General features: G+C 40.0%; 1 protein-coding gene across 6 annotated transcripts in view; it reads left to right on the top strand.

The window, feature by feature from the left end:
* The window catches only part of MTHFD1L (methylenetetrahydrofolate dehydrogenase (NADP+ dependent) 1 like), a 161,259-nt gene that overhangs the window by 64,935 nt on the left and 74,443 nt on the right, over nt 1–21,881 (top strand). For all 6 annotated transcript variants that reach the window (XR_010388415.1, XR_003262500.2, XM_026122168.2 and 3 more), the window contains one exon: nt 3,385–3,496. Coding sequence is in view for 4 of the 6 variants with exons in the window: in XM_026122168.2 (XP_025977953.2) it covers nt 3,385–3,496 (112 nt within the window). In the remaining 2 variants the exon portion in view is untranslated. The remainder of the gene's footprint in view (nt 1–3,384; nt 3,497–21,881) is intronic.

Genomic DNA, 21,881 nt, shown 5'->3' with positions numbered 1-21,881 from the left:
GTGGTTGCTCTGTGATGGTCTGCTCGTGTTTACATGTAAAGTGCCACTCACCAAAAAGAGGAGGAGAGGATGGTAATAAGTATTAGAAACATCCTTTTAGCTGCCAGATAATTTTAGGTATTTATTGGCATTCAGGATTTATTTTCTTTCACTAAAACTTTGATAATAGAATTTCTTGCACTGAAAACAGTCAGCAGAATGCATCTCTGAACCGCTGTTTGTTTCTGCTTACAGCTTATTAAGAGTGTAAGAAAAATAAGTGGCACTCTGCAGAGTGGAGCGGATGTACTGATCTTAGTTGCTGAAGTCGATCTAGGAAGACCTGATTGTCTCTAGACATCTCTCTAGACGTCTCTGTCGTCTTCAGGGTGTGCCTGAGGCTCCCGAGGTTCTGCTGGAGTTCACTCCCTTAAGTCCACAGACTATTTTTCTTCCAGCATTGTCATTGTAAAAAAAACCATTCACGTAACTCCCCTTTTTCTTCTGGTGGAGTACCAAGGAACCATCTTTCTGTGGCAGTTTAATACTGTGTTTTGACTTAAGGTCAGTGGAAGGGGGCCTCTTGACTATGAAATTTCTGCATGTCTAGTCTAGTCTAGTGGGAGGCCCGTAGCTAGTGATGTTCCCCAGGGGTCAATACTGTGTCCGGTATTGTTCAACTTACTCATCAATGACCTGGATGAAGGGACTGAGTTCATCCTCAGCAAGTTTGCTGACGATACAGAACTGGGAGGAGTGGCTGTTACACCAGAGGGCTGTGCTGCCATTCAGAAGGACTTTGACAGTCTGGAGATTTGGGCACAGAGGAACCTCATGAAGTTCAACAAAGGGTAGTGCAAGGTCCTGCACCGAGGGAGGAATAACCCCATGCACCAGTACACGTTGGAGGCTGACCTCCTGGAAAGCAGCTCTGCAGAGAAGGACTTGGGAGTCCTGTGGAGATGAAGTTGACCATGTGCCAGCGATGTGCCCTTGTGACCAAGAAGGCCAATGGTGTCCTGGGTTGCATTAGGAAGAGTGTTGCCAGCAGGTTGAGGAAGGTAATCCTCCCCCTCTACTCAGCCCTGGTGAGGCCACATCTGGAGTACTGTGTCCAGTGCTGGGCTCCCCAATACAAGAAAGATATGGAGCTGCTGGAAAGAGTCCAGCATAGGACTGCTAAGATGATGAAGGGCCTGGAGACTCTCTCCTTTGAGGAAAGGCTGAGAGAGCTGGGCCTGTTCAGCCTGGAGAAAAGAATACTATGGGGGGATCTTATCAGTGCGTAGAAGTATCTGAAGGGAGGGTGTAGAGAGGACGGGGCCAGACACTTTTCAGCAGTGCCCAGCAATAGGATGAGAGGCTATGGGCACAAACTGAAACACAGGAAATTCCATCTGAACATGAAGAGAAGCTTCTTTACTGTGAGGGCGACTGAGCACTGGAACAGTTTGCCCAGAGAGGTGGTGGAGTCTCCTTCCTTGGAGATACTCGAAAGCCTTCTGGACACAATCCTGTGCAGCATGTTCTCCGTGACCCTGCTTGAGCAGGGATGTTGGACCAGATGATCTCTGGAGGTCCCTTCCAACCTCAGCCATTCTGTGATTCTGTGATATTAGATCCTTCAGTCCAAACCTCCTCCTCATCCACATTGTGTGGGCAAAACCCCGAAGCACAATTGAGGGAATGGTGTGGGAGATCTTCTGGCCCTGGCTATCATGCAGTACACAGCTGCTGCAAGTATGGGCTGGGCTACCCTCTCACCAGCCCTGTTCGTACTTCCACGTATTGCATCTGCTGGGCTCTCGTGAGAGCAGCCCTGCAATTGCTTGCCAAAAAAATTTAAGGACTTACAAGAGTAGAATTAAACCTAATGAATAATAAAACACAAATCAGAATCGTTCAGTTAATTTAAATCCAGTAACTGAGAACAGACAGCAGTCTTACTTACTTAAATGCTGGAAGGGTAAATACTGGATTAAAGAAGTAGAATTTGAGGAAGGATCAGCTTAGGTAGGCAAGTGGTTTGCTGTTTTACATCAAGTTACAAGCACTTTGGGCTAGGAGTAATTTTTTATTTTGTAGACCACCTCTCATTAGTTTGAGGCCCAAATGTCAATAAGAAACTTTGGAACAGAGGAAACTAAGTTGTAATTTGAAAGTGTACCTAGTTCCACTTAAATTTTTGCATAAGTATATAAAACTTCAATTGATACTGCCGTTGTGTGATCACTAACAGACAGAAAGCAAGAAAAAAATAATCTCTGCGTACATACGATGATGTCAGTGTGTTGTGGTGATAGTTTATGTTGTTATTCTTGTTACAAGGCATGAATTTCTGATTTATTTACTTTTTCTCTTTCTATTGCATTGTTTCTTCTCTCATGCGTGAAGGGAGGCAGAGTTGTCTTTGGGTTCTACGTTAATTGTCTAACTTTTGGAGAACATCCCTGCCTATATGTGTGCATATTCTCCTTTTCCCCACTCTCAGTAAAAAAAGAATTCTTAGAAGAGACCTGAAGCTTAATATGCTAGTGGCTAAAAAGTTATTTGTCTTTGCTCTGAACAAAACAATTATTTATGCGTAATCACTTCTGGATAAAACATTAAGAACAGATATTTGTTGCTATTTTGTATGATTCATATTCAGTTTTACTAAAACAGGAAAATCTATGTTTTCTGAAGGTTCAATTTGGGTGCCTGTCAATTTAACTTAAGTGGTCTTTCTTTCATTAAGAAATTGTGGGGAATATTACTTTATAATAGTATAAGAAAAATTAAGTCTTTCAATTTAGTTATAGTAACTGAAGTATTTTGCCATTGTAATCTGATTGTTTTGATGTTTTACAGAAAACATAGAAATTTTTTGCCTTAAAAGGTTATTTTCTTAAAATACTGTGGAGGAAAAAAAGATGCAATCAGCTTTTACTATATGGTTAGAAGTATGTTGTGGTTCATAAGGCTGGATGTGACCTGCAGTTGATCCATGGAAACCTATCCTCCTTAAATGATGTTTCTGGTCAAAAATTGAGGAAGATAACACAGTAGCTTGACTGAAATTTTGAGGGTTGACAGTAGCTCCAAATCCCAACTGTGTGAAGAACATTGATGTAGATAATTCAGAGCTGTTTTCTTATCTTTTCTTTCACTAGCTGGGGCATTTTTAAAAGCGTTAGTATGACAATGGCATGCGTTTGTTTAAGTATTTTGTAGTAAGACAGTCGAGGTGATATCTCGAGCACCTGAGATATGCCTAAAACTGCCAAATTAACTGACAGTTAGCACTTATTTGTTATATGTGTTTTTGATTTGTATAGCATCTTGATCAGTCTCCGTGCGCCTATTGCTTTAGTGTTCTTAGCTATCTGTTATATTATTAAAATATATATATTTTCTATTGTTTAGGGAACACCAGTATTTGTTCACGCTGGACCTTTTGCTAATATTGCACATGGGAATTCTTCTGTTTTGGCAGATAAAATCGCCCTTAAATTAGTTGGAGAAAAAGGATTTGTTGGTAAGTTATCGTTTTGTTTATTACTTTATGTTTTTTTGTTAAGTTGGCAAACAATGTAAATGAAAGTGTAAAGTAGTAGCGAAAAGTGAGAATGCTACTCTATTTCATATTAATAATAATTTTAAAGAGAATGTGAAAGAAAGAAAACAAAACCCAAAATACTACTTCTCTTACCATCCTTTGTCTCAGGTGTTCCCATCAATAAATTTGAGGTTCCACAAGATAGCTGAACCAGTTAAATGACTTGATTACATTGAAAGAGGTGTCCTGTATTTCCTTGTATTGGTATTTGTCTGATCCCCCTTGCTAAACTGACAGAAACCATTTGCTTTTTTTGTTGTTGGATTATTTCTCTGCCAGTTCAGTGAGCTAAGCCAAATCAAGGGTCAGATGACCTCCTGAGTCAGCACAAAGGGAACGGCAAGGCTAGGAGCAGAAGGGAGGTGGTAAAAGAAAAAGAGTGGGACTGCCTTCTTTTGGTGGCATTGAGCCATTAGGTTGGTCCAGCTGCATTGTGAAACCTCATCATGAGGCTGTCATCTTCCTGTGAAAGCAAGTGGATGGATGGACAATTTTTATATTAATAGTTCTGCCTGCAAAGTTCTTGCAGAAGGATCCACAACGGACATGTAGAACTTACTGTGAGAGGAAGTGCTATATCTTACTGTATATAAAAGGGACATTAACATGTTATGGTAGCAGTGACTTCTACATTTTCACAACCATTCCCTCTTCTGTACACTGAACAGCCTGCTGACTACATTTCAAAGAAATGCATATATAACAGAAACCGGACCAAGAGAGAAGGGGGACCAGAACAACCCCAATTTAAACTGTTTTAATTGCCTTAGAACTATATAAACTGGATGAGCTTTCTTCAACCTCCTTACCACAACTGCACTACTGCTAGTGTTGGAGCAAAGGTGATGGCAAGAATATGCAGCTAGGAACAGTGGGAGAGCAGGCAGCAGGCCGGGTTTGCTTAAGTTAATCCTAAAATTGCACTCTCATTACCTATGGGACAGTGCTTTTGAAGAGGTGGAGTAATGTGAAATTTGAACTTTCCTATCTGCTGTACTAGTGCCCTGAAATTAGCAAGGAAAAGCATATGTATATGCTTATGTCATTCCCACATACTGCTATAAATGACAAAGAGAATAAAATTACTTGGAAGTGCTGTCTCTATTTAAATTCATTGGTAATCCAAGAGAGGATGGGAAGATGGTTACATTGTTATATAGACTGTATATACCATTTGTATCTCTACTATATATATGTATAAATACTATATGTATATATACTCTGTGTTTATAAATATATATATATGCAATTCAACCTACATATTTACAGGTATAGATTAGAAAAAATTCTTGTACAAAATGGTACACCAATGAACAAGAAGATACCAGGTTATCTTTTTATAGGGATTTTTAAAAGTAGCAAAGATTAATACCAGTAAAATGAGTAAGGGATTAAAACCTCCTGTAGACCATGCTGAGTTTGAAAAACACCTCCAGAAATTGTGTAACCTTTGTTCTCTGGATAAGAACAAAAAGATAGAACAGGTAGAAATTGCTTGGTTTATCTGAATTCCATTATCTTGAAGGATTTTTTTCTTTTAAAATATTATATATTTATTGCTATTTTCTCATTTCTGATTACTCATCTTTATAGAAGTAAGTTTCTAAACTCCTCTACTCTTCTCTGCCTAGAACAAATACTCTCCAGTCTTCTTTTTCTTAAGTTGGTAAAGCAAAGCAAAGTGCACACAATGATTTTTAGATCCTTGTGGAATATTATGAACAGCTATAGTAGCTAGAGTCAGTCTTGCTAACTCTGCCCTTCTGATTTAATATAATTTGCAAAGATTGTTGGATATTTGCATGTATGTTTTGTTAGCAAGAGCATTCTTGGGAAGAGTTTGATTCAATATTCTGCCCTCACTTCTTATGGTTGGATATGGTAACTAAGGAAATGCTGCACTGCATAAGAAGAGGAAGTACTGTAGTCAAGGAGATGAAACATGAGGTTTTCAAGGTAGTCTGGGTATGCGTTGTGTATTTCTGTATCCTTTTTAAAATGCATCATTTCAAATAAAGGGTTTTTTCCACCAGTGTTGCTGTTGTAAAGCTAAAAAAATCTGTTTATTTCGCTGTAATAGTCATCCATTCAAAGTGAGCACATTTTGCATTCTGAATACCTTTATTATTTTAAGAAAATGAAATCAGTATTTCACTACACCCATTGGTTGCTGCATGGCTTTGTAGAATGAAAAGCAAAAGCAGTTAGTGCCTAACGTTTTTCATAGGCTGGATCCAGTGACTTCGTTTCTACAGTAAATAACCTTTTCAAGTGGGAAGTCTTGTTTGTATCATCTCAGTGGAAGCAGGTTGGCCACAGTGCTCTTGATCCAGTTTTGGAGGCCGAAAGAATCGCCGTGGGTTTGGACTCCTCTCCATTCAGTGTCTCCCTGGGGCACTGCAAACACATCCTTTTATTTCATGCCCTTTTTTTTTTTCTTTCTTTATCCTCCTGTTTTGTCTTTAACACTCTTTTTTGTTTTGTTTGTCTTTGGCCCCGGTTTCTCTATGGGGAGGCAGAGCAGCCTAGCCGCAATAGTTTCATCTTTGTGTGCTGCCAGCTAAGGCCTCTTCTTCCGGATTTTATTTTACAAAACAAATTCTCATGAAACTATCATCAGAATGAGACAGCCTCACTCTCAGCTGAGCAATGAACATCAGCGTGACTTGACACCTACCTACATACAGTTTCCAGGTAGTCACAAGTGAAAACCATTGCTCTAACGGCTTTATTTACTGGAAGCTTTCCAGTTTAAAAAATATACTGGTTCTGGTAAATAGTCAGAGCACATTGACAGACAGCGTATGGAGCACTGCTGATTTATTAACTACTGTCCTGTCTGCTTCTACCCAATTTAAGTCTAAAGGGATGGATATAAAATGTGCACCAGTCCACAACAAGTTTCACATCTATCCAAGCAGAGAGCTCAGAGCCCTGTGAAGCTTCACAGCAAAAAAATTACCAGGAAACTCCAATGTAACCTGTTTGTGTGTAATGTTTGTCTGAGCGCCATACTGTCATTGAAACTTGGTGAGGAAGACTGACCCTGAAGGTAGGGCACACAGCAGGAATTCAGGGCAGCTATACTGCAGTTCTGTAAGTAGCTGAAGCAGCTTAGTTATTCACTCCTGCTAGAAGTAAAATTTTTTGGTGCTCCACATTTTTCTCTTGCCCCGACTGGTTCTTGTGCAGTCCCAGTCCTTTCCTAGCATTGGATCTGGCACTCATTCGGTTCTTGTTTGAGTGATTTCAGTTCATGTTTTGCCATGTTGCTTAGTTGCATAAGCTTGTGAAAGGATCCAGGTGGCGTTGGAAGTAGCGTAAGGTAAATGGCAAGACTTCATGGCCAGGAGAGGCATTTTGGGGACAGTGAGCAATTAGATTAGCTCCCAACCTTCTGCAGCTGCCCCCAAAGCAGGGGCATGAGAAATTATTTGGTGTTTTGGGGGTGGGGGGGTGGGGACTGTTTTTTTTTTCTGATTTTATTATTATCATTATTATTATTTTATTAAGCCCTAGTTATTTTAGAGCAGAACCATCTCCTGCTAGGTGTCTGAACTGTGCTAAGCAGGATAGTATGGCCTGAACTTGCAACATAGTTTCACAAATATTTCCCTATTATTTCTTTCTGTGATGGTTTAAGCAGCCTCCTCCCTGCAGCTGCTTGTTTCCAGTCCTGTGCAACCCCATGGTTTTGCCAACACACCTGTTTATAGAGCCACGTGATAAATTAAACTGGGGAACTGGTCTTGATTAAAAGCAACAACAACAAAAAAATCCCCTTCCTTCCCCTCACACACAGTGGCTGGGCAAACAGTTGCATATGCAGCAAGTGGAAGAGGAGATATGCTGCATAAGCTAGCATTTTTGCTGAAATAAATATTTGTAAACTTATAGTCTCGTTTGGAGCTTTACAGTGCCAATAAAACTCTGTGGATGCAATAGCTAATCAGCTGGAGCCTGCAGTGCCACAGCAGCTAAGCCTGTCTCCTTTCCCAGCCTGTGCTGAAGGGTTTTTGCATGACATCCAGGCAGAAACCTATTCCCCTTTTTGTTGGCTTAGTTTTCTGCTGACTTAACACAGAAGCAGTTCAGCCCAGAGTCACAAAAACACCAGAGCTGGAGCAGGGGAGGGTGATTTGGGACAGCCAGCAGTGAAAAACCAGTCTCATTTGTGCAGGTCCCACTGTTTGTATGACCCTGCTCTGCCGCCATGGCATAAAAGCTCTCCCAAAGTCGTCTTTTAAAATTTGTTTTTAAACCTTATTTTCTCTCTCTTGCATGCATACTCTGTTGCCTGTTTTTCTGTTTGCTCTGCATATGGAGTTGGGCATTATGGTACTTGGCCTTTCTACTTGCTGTGCCTTTTGAATATTGCTGGCTAAGAATATTGTAGACAGTCTGGATGAAAAAAACAAACCTAAACAAAATCCGACCATTAAGTCCTATTGTGAATGTCAACTAATTCGAGGCATTCCCCGCTTCAGTTTCAGATATTCAAGGCAGTCCCAGCTCCTTGCAAGTTCAAGATAGCCTAAGCCCTTTAGGTCACTTTGACCATTCACTCTTCCCTGAGCCTTGTTGTTACATACTGACAATTCAAAGCTTTTTTGCTCTAAAATATTAAGTTCCCTCGGTAAGAGAAAACTGCATTTTCAGCACTGTGTTTCTGCTAGCCCTGGGTGCCTCTCGCCTGTTTGTACTGTCAGCCTTTTACTGCTTCGTGCCTCTTTCCCTGCACCGTTTAACTGCAAATTTCTCCTGTCACTGCTGTCAGCAAGCGTGGCGGCTGCACGGGGCCGGGGTGCCGCCAGCCCCTTGGTGGGCCATCTCCAGTTTCGCCCAGCACCTGCGAGGAGCTCGCGGGCTGCGTGGCAGCGGGGCCGCTGGGGGAGCGCGCTGCATGGCCCTGGGAAGCCACACGCGGCGGCAGATGGGACATACTCATCTTCACCGCTGCTTTCAGAGCATTGCAGTCCCTCACACGTCTTGTAATCCTCTCTGGCAGCAGCCTGCAGTCTTTTTCTGCCATTTAATTTTCCTTTTGTGTGAAAGTTTGCCTAAGTTGGCTTGTTAAACTGATTCTTGATCGCTGACTTGTGGCTGGAGTTAATTGTTGAACAGCAAGGACAGCCGACGTTTCCGCAAAGTGGCAGGGAAAGGACCTGGGCCTTTAATCCGAGTCCTCTGTTTATGACTGAGCAGGGAAATATATCTTTATCTGTATTTAGGCGGTTGTTTCTTCTTTGTTTTTCTTTGTGGTGTCAGCCTCTCTCATTCTCCTTTAGTCCTTCACCACTCTGTCCTCTGATGCAGGAACAATGTCAAACTCGAGACTAATCCACCAAAGCTGGTCAATACTGAGAGCCAAGCCTGGTATAAATTGCAGCTGAAGTTTTTGCTGGCAGCCTCGAGGATAAATTTTCTGCTTCTGTAAAGTTTTAATTTTGCACAAATTTCTCCTGGTGCTCTCCGTGTTCTTATTTCACACTTAAGGGGACTATATCTTGGTTTGCTGAAAAGTACTCCTCTGAAACTACATCTGTCTGTTCTTTCTTTCGTCCATGGTTTCTGAGTATTAGTCAGGAAAATTTTGATTGTTTTAGATGTGTAATGGCAGTATTAGCAAACAGAAACATTAACCAGGCCTCTAGCTGTCTAGCTTAGAATGATTGTGTTAAATGAATATTTGTTTCCGTGAGAGCAGAAATTCCATATCTGGACCAACACAACACATAATATATATGAAACATTTGATTTTAACTCTAAGGATTACACTATTTAAGGAGGCAAGTGTGCTTGATAATATTTTGCCACATAAAATGTTGCAGTACAGGGAATAAAATTTTCACAAGACATTGAACTTTGGGTGTTCTTACCTCCCCCTCAAGAGTTCAGGAGGTAGTGTGTGCGTTCAACCACACTGTAACTGCTGACAGTTAGGAGTCCCAGTCATAAGCACTGCATAAATGCAGAACAAAAAGATGCAGTCCTTGTCGTAGAAAGACTTGCCAGTTAATTGAAGGGCAAGAGGCAACGGGCACCTACTGACGAGGCATGGGAAAATGAGACAATTATTTGCATTTATCGACAACGTTGCAGTGGTGTCACTGTGCTGCTCACCTAGCAATTTCCTTTTTTGCGATAGTTTCCAAGGGGGAAAAAATGGTGTAGTTCTTGATGTAGTTTGTGAGTAGACCAGTGGTGTGGGGTCCTGTAGGCTAACAGGAGGCACGTCTTGCCTGAGGAGCACAAAGAAGGGTCAGACCTTCATGAGTTGAAATTTGTTCTGGTGCTCTCTCTCAAATGTCTCACTAGGAATGAAGGTTTTATGCAGAAACAGTGGAGACTAGATTACAGAACCCATTCTGACTTGTTGCAGTTCAGGCATGCCATGCGGGCAAAGCTTTGTTGCAATCCTTGGTTATTTCAGTGGGCATGTATGTTGGCAGTCTTACTAGGAAGGGAAAGGAGATACCAATAGAAAAGGAAAGGGAAACTTTGGGAACTTCATCAGCACAGGACACAGCCAGTCACTCGTTCGTGACAGGACGCTCAGGAAGGGGTAAGCACTTAACACAGGTGACATCGTCAGGGTATCACCTCTTGGCCACTCAGCAAAATACCTTTTAAAAAAACCCTCCAAGTTCCTTTTCTGCATCAGTCAGATTCCTTCTTAATGTTCTGTTAAGGTGAATAGAAAGGGTGAACTGCTGTTCTTCCTGGTGTTTCGAAGGTTTAGAGGATAAACAAGGAGGAGAAGGGAGCTTCCCTGGGTCAGATTTGTCAGTGTGTCAGAAATTATTGCAATAAACAACTTGGTGGATTGCCACATCCATCTCTTTAATCTCTTGAAGGTGTTTCAGCTAAGGAGAAGAGTTGTAAATCAGAGAGGGGAAGTGAACCGTCACTATGTTTTTAGAATCCTAAGACAAACAGCTTATGAACTTTGTTTTTAAGGTTTGGACTACATGTTTGGCAGTTGCTTTCTTTCCTAGTCCTAAACGCATCCCGCTTTACGCTGAAAGAACGCATCATTAGACAAGGTCAAGTGCAACTCTGTCTTTCCTGATATAACCTGAGAAGAGGAGGATTATTGCAAATTATTGCTGTCTTTCTTAAGAAAGGTTCACTTTCTGTTTCTTTCCTTAGTTGCTCTACCTAGTTATATTGGAAAGACTTTATTTGACATTTTTAATAGTATAAACCTAAGTAGAAGCAGTAAATTTTATAAGCTAAATAATTGACTCTTTTTATTGCGCTAGTACTCTTGTTAGAATAAGCAAACTAATGATGCTAGCTGCTCTAGCTATCTGTTCAGTACATACAAAGCTGTATTTCAAAGGGTATCCATCCATACCCTCAGACCAGACATTGTTTAACAGAAGTTTATAAACCACCTTATAAAAATAGTATGTTTAATACACTAAGTGAATAATCTTCAGTAGTTTCATCATAGTACTCTTTTTCCATAAAAGGAAATAAAGCCTAAATACTTTGACTAAACTTCTTTTGGCACCAGTAGTACATCTGATACATTAAATGTTGAGTTCAAGGATTTATGTTTTAATTTTTCATTGCCTGATATGACTAGAAGCAAGGTCCATGTGATGACCTTATGGAGACTTTTGATTTTTCAGATTCCATCCAGCTTCTTTTTACCTTGTTTAATTCTGTCTCTGGCTTCTTCAATCCTACTTACTTTCACAAGAAAGAAAATGTAGTGCAACCATGGTGTTCTGCTGTTTCAACAAAATGCCTTTTTTTCTTGCTTAAGCGTTAAGGCAAGGCGGCTACATTTTCTTAATAGGAGATGTTTCACAGCACAATCAAAGTAGATGTTATTGATGCCATTCTGTGTACTATGAACTAGATGAGGGCGTACAAAACTTTAAAATGTTTTCTCTGGTCCCATTCATAGGGCAGCTCTCAAGCATTTGAGCTGGCCTAGCTGAGGCAGCTGGGGTGGGGGAGGAAGGCAATGCTACCTTAGCTAATGCTGCAAGACACTCGTAATCATGGTCTAATAGCACAAGACACAGTGGTACCACAAACTGCAAATTAAGTTATTGTTACTGCTAGATCATCTATGAATCTTTGCTGTTCACTTGCGAATGGTATTCCATTCACATCCCAAGTGTACTTTTTATTTATTTCTTTTGTCACTTCTGCCAAGACAAAAGTAAATCACATGTGCTAAATCTTGGTTTAAAGTTGAAACAAAAAATCCTCTCCTGCTACCCTTTGTTTTTCAAATCTTAGAAAATTTTGCTACCAGGAACCTGGAAAGTTTTCAGAGACTGGGTGTTGTGTAACACATTTTCCTTCACTGATGGGAAGTCAAGGTCCCTGAAAGCTGAGCTTAATTATTGCCTTGTCAGTAATAATCTGGGTGCAAATCATGCATCACTTGCTTATCGGATTGCTTTCATTGAAAGTCAGGTGACACAAGTGATGTAAATGAGTATTTACTGCAGGAAAAGTTGAAAACCATCTTGAAATAATTTATCAATTATTATACAGAATAAGAATCATACCGTTTCTTTTACTTTCGTGTGTTCAGAGTCCCTGAGAATGTTCTGATGAACCAGATTTTCCCTGCAGAGCTTTTTCTTCTGACAGTTTTGATCTTCAGGATACTTTGCAAGCCCAAGCCTTTTGGAAGGAAGAGTGGGTAGCAGAGGACAGTCTTGTGTGCTTTTGTATGCTAGGACCATTGGCCTTGGTACTGTTGACCTTGGTATCGTGTGTCACTGGTGTCTTTCAGAGCTGAATTAGTTCGGAAACTTGCAAAGTACACAGAGCTAAACTCAAAAATGAAAGCTGGTACTGATCATGAACTGCTGAATGATGTCTAATTAGAATTACACTTGTCATTAGTGTTACCCTGTCACTTGCCCTTAAACATATAAAAGAGGTGTTTTGCCCAATAAGGAGAGCTTTGGCTTGCAATGTTGTTTTGAAGAGAAAAGCTCCCAAATTGCTGACTGTGTCTTTTAGTGATTTTAAATTCTTCCCTTTTAGAGAGAAAATAAATCTACAAAAGTGTTAGATATTTACTTGGCATTCTGTCAATAAGCAAAAGTATATATAAATGTACTTTCCCAAATCTGTTGTTGATGTGAAGGATGATGAGGGGCAATTCACAGGAATAAAAGAACATGTGATTATAAATCATCAGTCATTTAGCAGAGTTCTCTGCTTTCTCTAACAAGTGTATCAGATGATCTCCTTCATAATCTGACTGAGATCCAGTTTTAAACTAGCTAGGATTTTTAACTCTTGCTGCCACTGTTGGTAGGCTAGCTTAGTTTCCATGGCCAGTTTGGACTCATTTGGTCTTGTTCTGTAATATGGTGTTCCAGCTTAATGTTTCTCTGGTGATTATTTTTATAATGTCTAACTAAACAAGCACAGCTGTTTAAACCTTTTTTCTGTGCTAGACTTGCTATTCCTATAGAACAACTTATCTGCTTTTTTTTCCTCTGTACCCGTTACAGTATTCACTTTCTTCAACATAGGTGACCCAGGAATGCACAGGTCTTTTCAAAGTCATTCGTACTGTGCTGGTGTTTATCCTCAGATCAATAATCTTTCCTGTCCATTTCCTTACAGTCATTCTATGATTGTCTTAGTGCTCCTATTCTTCTATGATGTTTGCAAGTGTGAAGCTCCCACATTGTAGGGCAGATTCTTGTCATTATTCTCCAGTGGCATTGGCCATCTACTAATAACTTTAATTCAATTTCTCTTAATTTCTTCCTGAACACCACAGCTTTTTTCTTATGTGATATCCTAGTTCTTCACATTGATGATGCTTTCAAACTTAGGCATCACCAACAAACTCTCCATGCAGGGGTCATTAAGAAAACAGTAAATAAGAAGGGCAGTCAGGCAAATTGTCTCTCCAGTCCCACAGTTCTCATGTCATTGCTGCCTTTTCTCTCTCTTTACCATTTAATTATTTTTTCTAGCCTCATTAATACATTTCTGTGCATAATTGCAGCAGATTTTTTCCTGAGGGCCATATTCATGAGATCTTGTTACATTTTTGTTACTGAGGAAAGGTTTGTATCCGGCCTAGTCTGCCTCTGGTAAACAAAGGTTACATTTTTTACCTACAAATAGGTTTTCTTTAGGGTTTTCTTTTTTCCTTCTTAAAAATATGTTTTAAAACCAGTAGGCCTGTTGTCACTCAGATTCCCTGCACTCCTCTTACATTACTTAGATACAAGCTTGATACTTTTCAGTCATAAGGTACCAAGCCAAATGAACTTTATTCAAAATACTGATACAAGGTTTATGTTTATTTTCTTCTGGGAGTTTGGAATTGTTGATTTACTCTTAACTGCTAAGTGCAATGCATTCAGCTCTTGTGAGTTTTGATTTTTGAATTTAATCTTAATTCCTTCTTTCATGTATAGTAGGCTTACTTTGTTTACTGCTTTTTCATTTTTCTGGCCAAAGAGCCTTTGCTATTTATTTTAATTTTCTTTGCAGGCTCTAAGATTAATTCTCCAGTGTAGCAAGTCTTTCTTTCTTTTCCTTTCTTTCAGTGCTCATGTTATTGATGGTTATGTATCCTCTGCTCAAAAAGTCCACCCTGCAGTGTGACAGAACTATACATTTGACTGCTTTTCCTCCTAATGACCTGCAGTTATCGCTGTTCTCAGGCCAGATGTTATGTGAGAGATGTTATGTGAGAGACCAGACATTTTTTAATTGGACAGAACATTTAGAGGAGTTTGAATTCATGGGTGGGGTGATTCAGTATGAGGAAAGCATTTTAAAAAGTGAGGATGACCTGCAATAGAATAATGAAGAGAGAGCACGGCCCAGCATGTTAATTCTTAAGCCTTTTGAAACTTCACTGAGGTGATAGATCCTGTTCTGTACCTCGCTGGCAAGAGGATGAAAGGGTTTTCTCTCCAAGTAAGAGGTGTGAAATAGCATGCTTATATGTAAGTAATGTCCTGAATAAAGTGTCACACCATAAATGAACTGGCAGTGCTAGAAGCAAGCAGAGAATTGGGCATGTGTACCTCAGTGAAAGTCATGCTTGATTTTCTTCTTATAGCTCTTGAGAGTAAAAGGGAGCTGCAGTGAAGCTGTGCTTGGGTTAGGATCGTAGGCATTGGGGGTTTGGTGTATGATGATGGTGTAAATGGTCCTCCTGGCTGTCTGGGGACTGTAGCTGGCTGGAGCATCCTGCCTGGAGCAGGATGGTGACGTGAGCAAGGGGAAGACTGCCTTGAGAGGACCTGCCCTTGGCTTCTCTTTCTTACCCAGCAAAAGGTGAGGAAAGAGAGCTGCCCAGCCTGTCACCATGCTTGTTTTCTCACTGATTGAGAACTACTGGCCTCATGGCTGAGGCACTGTGCTGCACGTCAGGAGATGTAGGTCTTGTTACCGACTCCATCTGTGACTTTGTGGCCTTAGGCAAGTAATTTCAGCGTCCATGCCTGCATGTGTAATCCCCTTCTGTTTGACTTATTTATTTGGGTTATAAACTTTCTCAAGGGCAAGAACTGTCTCACCCCAGCTTAAGTGGAGGTGCTGGACACTACAATAATAGGAGCTTTAAGCTAACGGGGCTGTATCACTTGTAGGGCCACAGCAGCTGGCTGTACTTAAACATGCGTCAGGAATTTACTGACAAGCTGACATGGTATATTAATGCTGTGTGTGCTGACCTCTTCTGCAACATTGTTAGAGCTTAACACAACTCCTTCCTCTATCAATGACATTCATAAATTAAAAGTATGGATTGTGCAGCTGGTGAGACCTTTTCATTATTCTTCATCCCAAGACAGTTATCGAGAGGTAAAAATAAATAGGAAGGATCTGTCATTCATTCAGAAAGCAGAGTCACTGCCCAGTTTCTAATGAATAAAATACTCTTCTACTGCATAGAAATTGATGATGTTGCGTCTTCTGTCCTGTCCATGTTAGCAATCTTAGCTAGTTTTAAAACTTCAACTCATAAGCAGCAAATAAGCAATTCTTTTTGTTCTTTTGTTACCTACTGGTTGTATTGTTTTAATCATGAGAGAGAAAATAACAGAGGTTAAAAAAAAAAAAAAAAACACGAACAGTAGAACATCGTATATTCTAGGAAGTTCTCTTAATTCGTCACTTGGCAAAGAAAATAGAAGCAGGCTCCCTAGCTAACAGCATTAGTTTTGCTTAGGGTTATTTGACAGAAAACTCGTCATTCTCTCTCCATTCGTGAGTATTTCATATTGACTTTACACCCTTTAGCAAGGGTCAGCAGGGCATAGAGTACATAAAGAGTTCAAGTCCCATTACTAAGGCTGAATCTTAATTTTAGTGGATGGTTTATTTTAAATGTCATTCAAAAATGAAAGCTCTTTATTCAATGTTTTATTTTAATGGCTAACTTTTTGATAATAAAATCTAATATTCTTTTTATGGGCTACTTGCATAAGAATTAGGTTTGCTCAGATATTTCCATCATATTAGAGGAACCTTTTGCTTTTCATTTTCTGAGGCAATGTTCTGAATCTGTAGACAGGAGTGATTTGTTTTCTGAAAGCTTTTATAATTGAAATTGTTAGTAATGTAGAAGCATGGGGAGGTTGTTTATATGTCTTTTTATTTTGCACAGTGTTGGCTTAATCTTCAAGATTTAACAAAAGTCAATAGGAATATAAAATCTGGAAAGGACATAGATGCATCTTTTTCCACCCTTGATGATTGCAGTTTTAATTGGCAGAGTTTTAATATAATCTAGCACAATTTTATATTAAGAGAATTAATGTTTTCTAATGGTATTCCATGCACACGTACACACTGCGAGTTCAGTTAATAGACATTTCAAGAATCAATTGTGTGGGTATAATCAGAAGGAAGCTGACAATTTTTCAAGGCTACATCGTCTCCTGTGGGATTAGACCTTGGAAATTCTTCCTCCTAGTCCTGTGCTATGCCAGCCTTAAAGAAGTAATGTCAGGATTTGGGAAAAAGGGTTAAGGTGTCTCTTCATATACTCCCTGAAGAGAAATGCATGCCCAGAGGATTCCTAAGATTTTATTTGAAAGTATTTTGTTTTTCTTCATCAGTTTGAAGGCACAATATAAAAAAGGTAATATTGTATCTACTCATAAAGTATGGTAACTTCTAATTGTTGTTTTTTGATTTTCAAACAACAAAAAAAGTATTTGCTGTTCTGTGCTAGGAACTGCAAAATTTTTTTAACAGAAAATGATTACTTCTTTTTGATGAAAATGGAAGTTAGCTCTACTTTCATATCTGATTTAGTGACCTGGTAGGAACAGCTTTAAATAAAAAAATCAAGAATTCACTAGTATGGACATAATTTTATTTCTAAACCATTTCTAAAGATGTTAATTAGACTGCAAATAATATTGGTTATGTATGGCTAGCATGATCTGTTAATGGGAAGAGCTTTGGCAAATAGCCAGACTGTGTAAATTTGTGTATGCTTTTGAAGGTCAGATGTTGATGGTATTTGAAAGTGTTGAGAGGCTGTTCTCTGATTATCTAAAATAATATATTTTAAAGAAAGATTAATGTTGTAAATGGTATATAAGGGTCAGTTTGATACTCCAACTTTGTCATTATGGATATTTCATTTTTGCAGTTTTGATAACTGCTGTTTAATTAATCTGATCTGATGGAGAAGATAGATTCAAATACAGTAACAGGAAAATATGGGTTACAGCTATTTTTAAACTTTGGGCAAGCTTATCTGCCTTTATATGGTGTGTCTTTTTGTCGGTCCTTTTATACCTGATTTGCACTGCTGACAGCTTTATTGAACCTGACAAACTCAAACTCTTCAACTTTGCTTCCTGCAGTAATAAGGCACATGCTCATAATGTATCTTCAGCTTAGCGCTGCTTGCAAGCTTTTACTGAGAATAAAGCTCAGGGACAGAGCAGATGCTTTAGATGCAGGAGGATGCTGCATCTGTCTGCTGCCTCCATCTACTGCAGCTCAAACAGCTCCCAAGAGGCTGAATAACGGCTTCATAAATCATGGGCTGCAGGTTCAGCTTTTACTGCAGCCCTCTTGGAATTCAGTATGCAGTTTGGGGCCCTTTGTTGGATGAGTAGTGAAAAAATGCAAAAGTGCTGGAGTGGGCAAAGTACAAAAGAGCAGCTGGGATGACAAAATGATATACAATTATGAAGAGGAAGTAAAAAAAATAAATATATTAATAAATTATAATGTTGACTACGGGAGGATCTCCTAATAACATGCAAATATTTCAGAAATGATAATGGGTAGTTTGCAAAGGGACTTCTGTTCAGTTGATTATATGAATTGTGGTTGTCTTAAGTGGAGAAATTCACGTTAGGCATTAAACAAATGGCTTAGCCATGAGCAATTGAAAGAATTTGGCTTGTAAGCTACTAGAATTAGGGTTTGGGGTTTTTTGTTTGTTTTTTTTCTTATTTGGGAAATTCACGTAGGAAAATCGTTCTCCATGTGGGATTTGGTGGTGTGTGACCTTAGCACTTTTACTCTCCTCAGTTTGTGGTGCTTTCTGTAAGATAGATTATATGTATGTACACACATATGGCCCAGCAGACGATTAATTTCCACAGTGATTTTAAGCAGCTGAGTCCTTTTTCCACATTCAAAAATTCTAGAAAAAATAGTTAATACTTTTCAGCAAACTTGACCCAAGCCATCAATCTTTATTTAAATAGAGGATCAAATACTGGTTTTGTGCCATTTATCAGAAAAATTTAGATGATTAAAACCAAGCTAATGCCTACCTGCATGACGTGTAGGAGGGTTTACCTCTGCAAAGCTTCCAAAGTTTTCAAAATTGCTCCTGCTGCTTTTCTTATGTGTGTGGATATTTTACAGAACTTTTGCAGCACTGTGGGCTTGTGTTACTGGTTCTTTTACCCTTATCTGCTGTTCTTTAGTTTATGTTGCGTATTCTCACCGCTAAGCATTTTTTCTCATCTCCTAGAATACTACCGACAATATCTGGCATGATTTATTCTTGAGCAGGTTTGGAAAGTCATTCTGTTGATATCTTAAATTCTGCATGTATTTGAAACATGTATTGTACTCTTTGTAGGCTTTCACCAGCAAACAGCTCTCAATGTAGTCATGTAGAGTAATTTATAGACCTTGCATCAGATGTTTTAATGGTCCATTTTTTCACCAAGACAAACCGCTAGTGCCATGGAATGCTATTCTTCATGTAGATGCATACCAGGAGATGCCCTTTTCCATGAATTTCTGAAACATGGCTTAGTAGTTTTGTCAACAACGGTGGTGTTGCTGTCTTCTCCCAGGCCAGTCATGAAGGGAAGAAATTCTGTCTCCCAGCAAAAATTAAGCAGAATGAAAATGAAACAGAAGCCATCCCTCCTCCTAGGAGGAGGATTCACTGCTTGTGTACACTGAAAAGGCAGTGCTTAAGTCCCAGGTGAAACCTTCATCATCTCCACAATAAGCAGGCATTCCCCAGGACTTTAGAAGGGTGGAGCAGGGAATGACTTTCAAACCGGTGCCTTAATAAGGGGTCCAGAATGCAGCAGAAGTTTTAGCCAGGCAGCAGCCCAAGACGAATAGTTACATGCCGTATGGGGTAGGTTTACACCGAAGTGATTGATGGTGCAGTGCCCGGCCAGCCTGCCTCGGGTGATTGCACCCGGTGACAGGCGCATTGATCACGCCGGGGTGGTGGCGCTCTTTGTTGTGCAACATCCCCCACAGTCTCAGCAGAGATTGCCCCCCCCCCCCCCCCCCCCCCGTCCATATGATGGCCCTTGTGTTTTACGATCAGAGTGAGGAGTGTGCATGGCCGGCAAGGCGATTTGCTGGCCTCCCCGCCTTGTCTAACCATGCTCATTTGAACACACGCAGGAGTATATGAACACCTACAGCGGCGCAGTGGAACAGTAGCTGACTGACCCTTGGATTTTGTCTCCCTGAATCATGGTAGTCTCCAAGGGCACCTTGTTTGGTTGCATAAAAATACATATTCAGCATTCACTACCTTTTTCATCACTCATCACCTGATTGTATTTCTGCTCCTGTTTAGAAAGCATGTCATCTTCCGAAACATTTGCTGCAGTTGTACTCTGTGTCGAGAATAAGCTTCTCTTCTTCCGTCTCCCCTTTTTTGAACCAGCGCAATATCAGTGATCAGGTTCATCAACTTCAGTTTGATGAAAGATGTATTTGTGGCTGGAGTTTCAGCCAGCTGTATCTTTACAAGTGAAAGTAAATGAATGTCTGGGAGTGAGATGCCTAGAGATAAACACAATCTAGGTATAATGAGATTTATTTTAAGCAACCAGGATAATACTGCAGGTGCTATAAGTTAACATACTCCTTGCAGCTCAGGAATTGCGAAAGAACAACAGAAGAGCAACGAAGATTCATCAGCCCTCCTGTTAATCATTCCTTCCATGCAATTCCAAATAGAAAGTGGTGAGATTTTAATTTTTTAATTACTGGAAAGGTAATAATTCTTTGCCAAAGGCCATGATGATCTCTTAAGTATGAGGCAATGTAATTGCCTTATTCCTGTGCCATTAAGTGTGCTCCGTTTTAAGGGCATGGTCATCTGTCTTATGAGGAAAAGGATACTCTTGTTACCTCAAAAGAAACGTGCTATGAATGGTAAAGGGATGCAACTTAAATCCACACTTCTTTTGTTTGAATTTTTCTGGTTACCAGTGCAACTTTCAAAATGATTGTAACTGAAAGAGCTTAGAGAGAGGGAACTGTTTGTGTTTGGTGAGTGTGTTCAGCTAAGCATTACAGTGCATGTCAGAGACCAACACTTAGTCTATGAATAATGGCTCCTCACATGGACAAAGGAAATAAGAAAAATGGTTATAAAACCCACCAAGCTTAGCAGATGGTTTCAGAGAAACATGTAGCCCATGAAGCCACTTACAGTTCACTTTAATCCTTTTAGAATGAATTGTTTGTGGTTCATAAGATGTCGTAATTATTTTTATTTCTGGTAATAAATCTAAATAATGAGCTCATTGCTAGTGAGCTGCAAGAAGGCATCAAATTTTACATTCAAAGTATTAGAGTTTGGTTTGACACGGCGGGTAGGGGTGAGTTAACAATTTATCACTGTTGAAATGTGGCATTTCTTCCTCCCACTTCTGCTTGTGTACTTTTGGTGCTTGCTTCGAACGTGTTCAGACACTTGTCTGGTCACACAGAAACTCATTCAAATCTCATCCAGCAGGGAAAAAAAAGATGTTCTGTATTTTTCTTTTTGTTTGTTTTTTTTTTGACCTAGCAAATTAGATCAGTTTCTCTTCTAATCGGATGAGCATGAAAAACCTCTTGGGGATGGGGAAAGAGGAGGGGGGCAGAGGAGAAAGGTGGAGGAATGATGAGGGAACAAGAATCCTCCCTTTGAACACGCGGGATACTCACTGGGTTGAGCTGCAGTGTAAAACCGTGCCCTAAACCCGTGCTCTGCAGAGGGGAACGACTGCAGCTGCGCTCATGTCTGTCTTCTGGAGAGAGAGGCCAGCAGCACTGTGAAGATGAGCAGAGCTTGCGCTCTGTCACACAGTGCCGCACGCCTGCCAGCCCCTGGGTTTTTCAGCCTGTTTTTTTTCCCCCTTGAATATCAAATCCAACATGTCAGCATACACATACAAGCAGGCCTGTAAAACTCGCAAGGGAGAATTGTATTTCCCGTTGTGAGAGTATCAAGAGTTAAGGGTTGTCTTCAGCTATCTGGCTTGTAGTAAATAAATTGAACTTTCTTCTAGCCTTTTTGTCTATATACTGGGAGTAATCAGTATGAGTCATTGTGCCTGCTCCTTTGTTTAATGTATGGGATGTTCTTGGAAAGTACGGGCTATTAACAGCAATTGGTATTTAAAATGAGTAACTGCAAGAGGTTACATATAACCTTTAGTTTCTAATTTAAGTGTTTTGCATTTAAATGGTGAAATTCAACTTTTTGGAGAACAAGTTTCTGACCAAAAATTGAAATAGTTTGTTAGAGGGTCTGAAGGGAACTGGAACTTAGGTGGGGTATATTCTCGGGAGCGAGTTCTCTGGGCTGCCTGTGCTCCCAGGAGGCAGCGGCAGATGGTTGTCATCTGGGACTCACTGGGACTGGAAGAAAGCCAGCAGGAATTGAGCTGCTACTGGCATTGAGGTGTGATGGCAGGATGCTTGAATGCAAATCTTGGTTTTTTAGATGACATACTGCATTGTGTGGAGAAGTGGAAAATTTCCAGGAGATGTTTTTTCCAAAGAAATTTTTATCAGAAAAGGCCTTGCCAGCTAGAGCTTAAGTATTACA

The sequence above is a fragment of the Dromaius novaehollandiae genome, chromosome 3, assembly GCF_036370855.1.
Source record: "Dromaius novaehollandiae isolate bDroNov1 chromosome 3, bDroNov1.hap1, whole genome shotgun sequence".
Lineage (NCBI taxonomy): Eukaryota > Metazoa > Chordata > Aves > Casuariiformes > Dromaiidae > Dromaius > Dromaius novaehollandiae.
The sequence above is the reverse complement of the archived record's forward strand: the minus strand, read 5'-3'. Positions and strand labels throughout refer to the sequence as shown.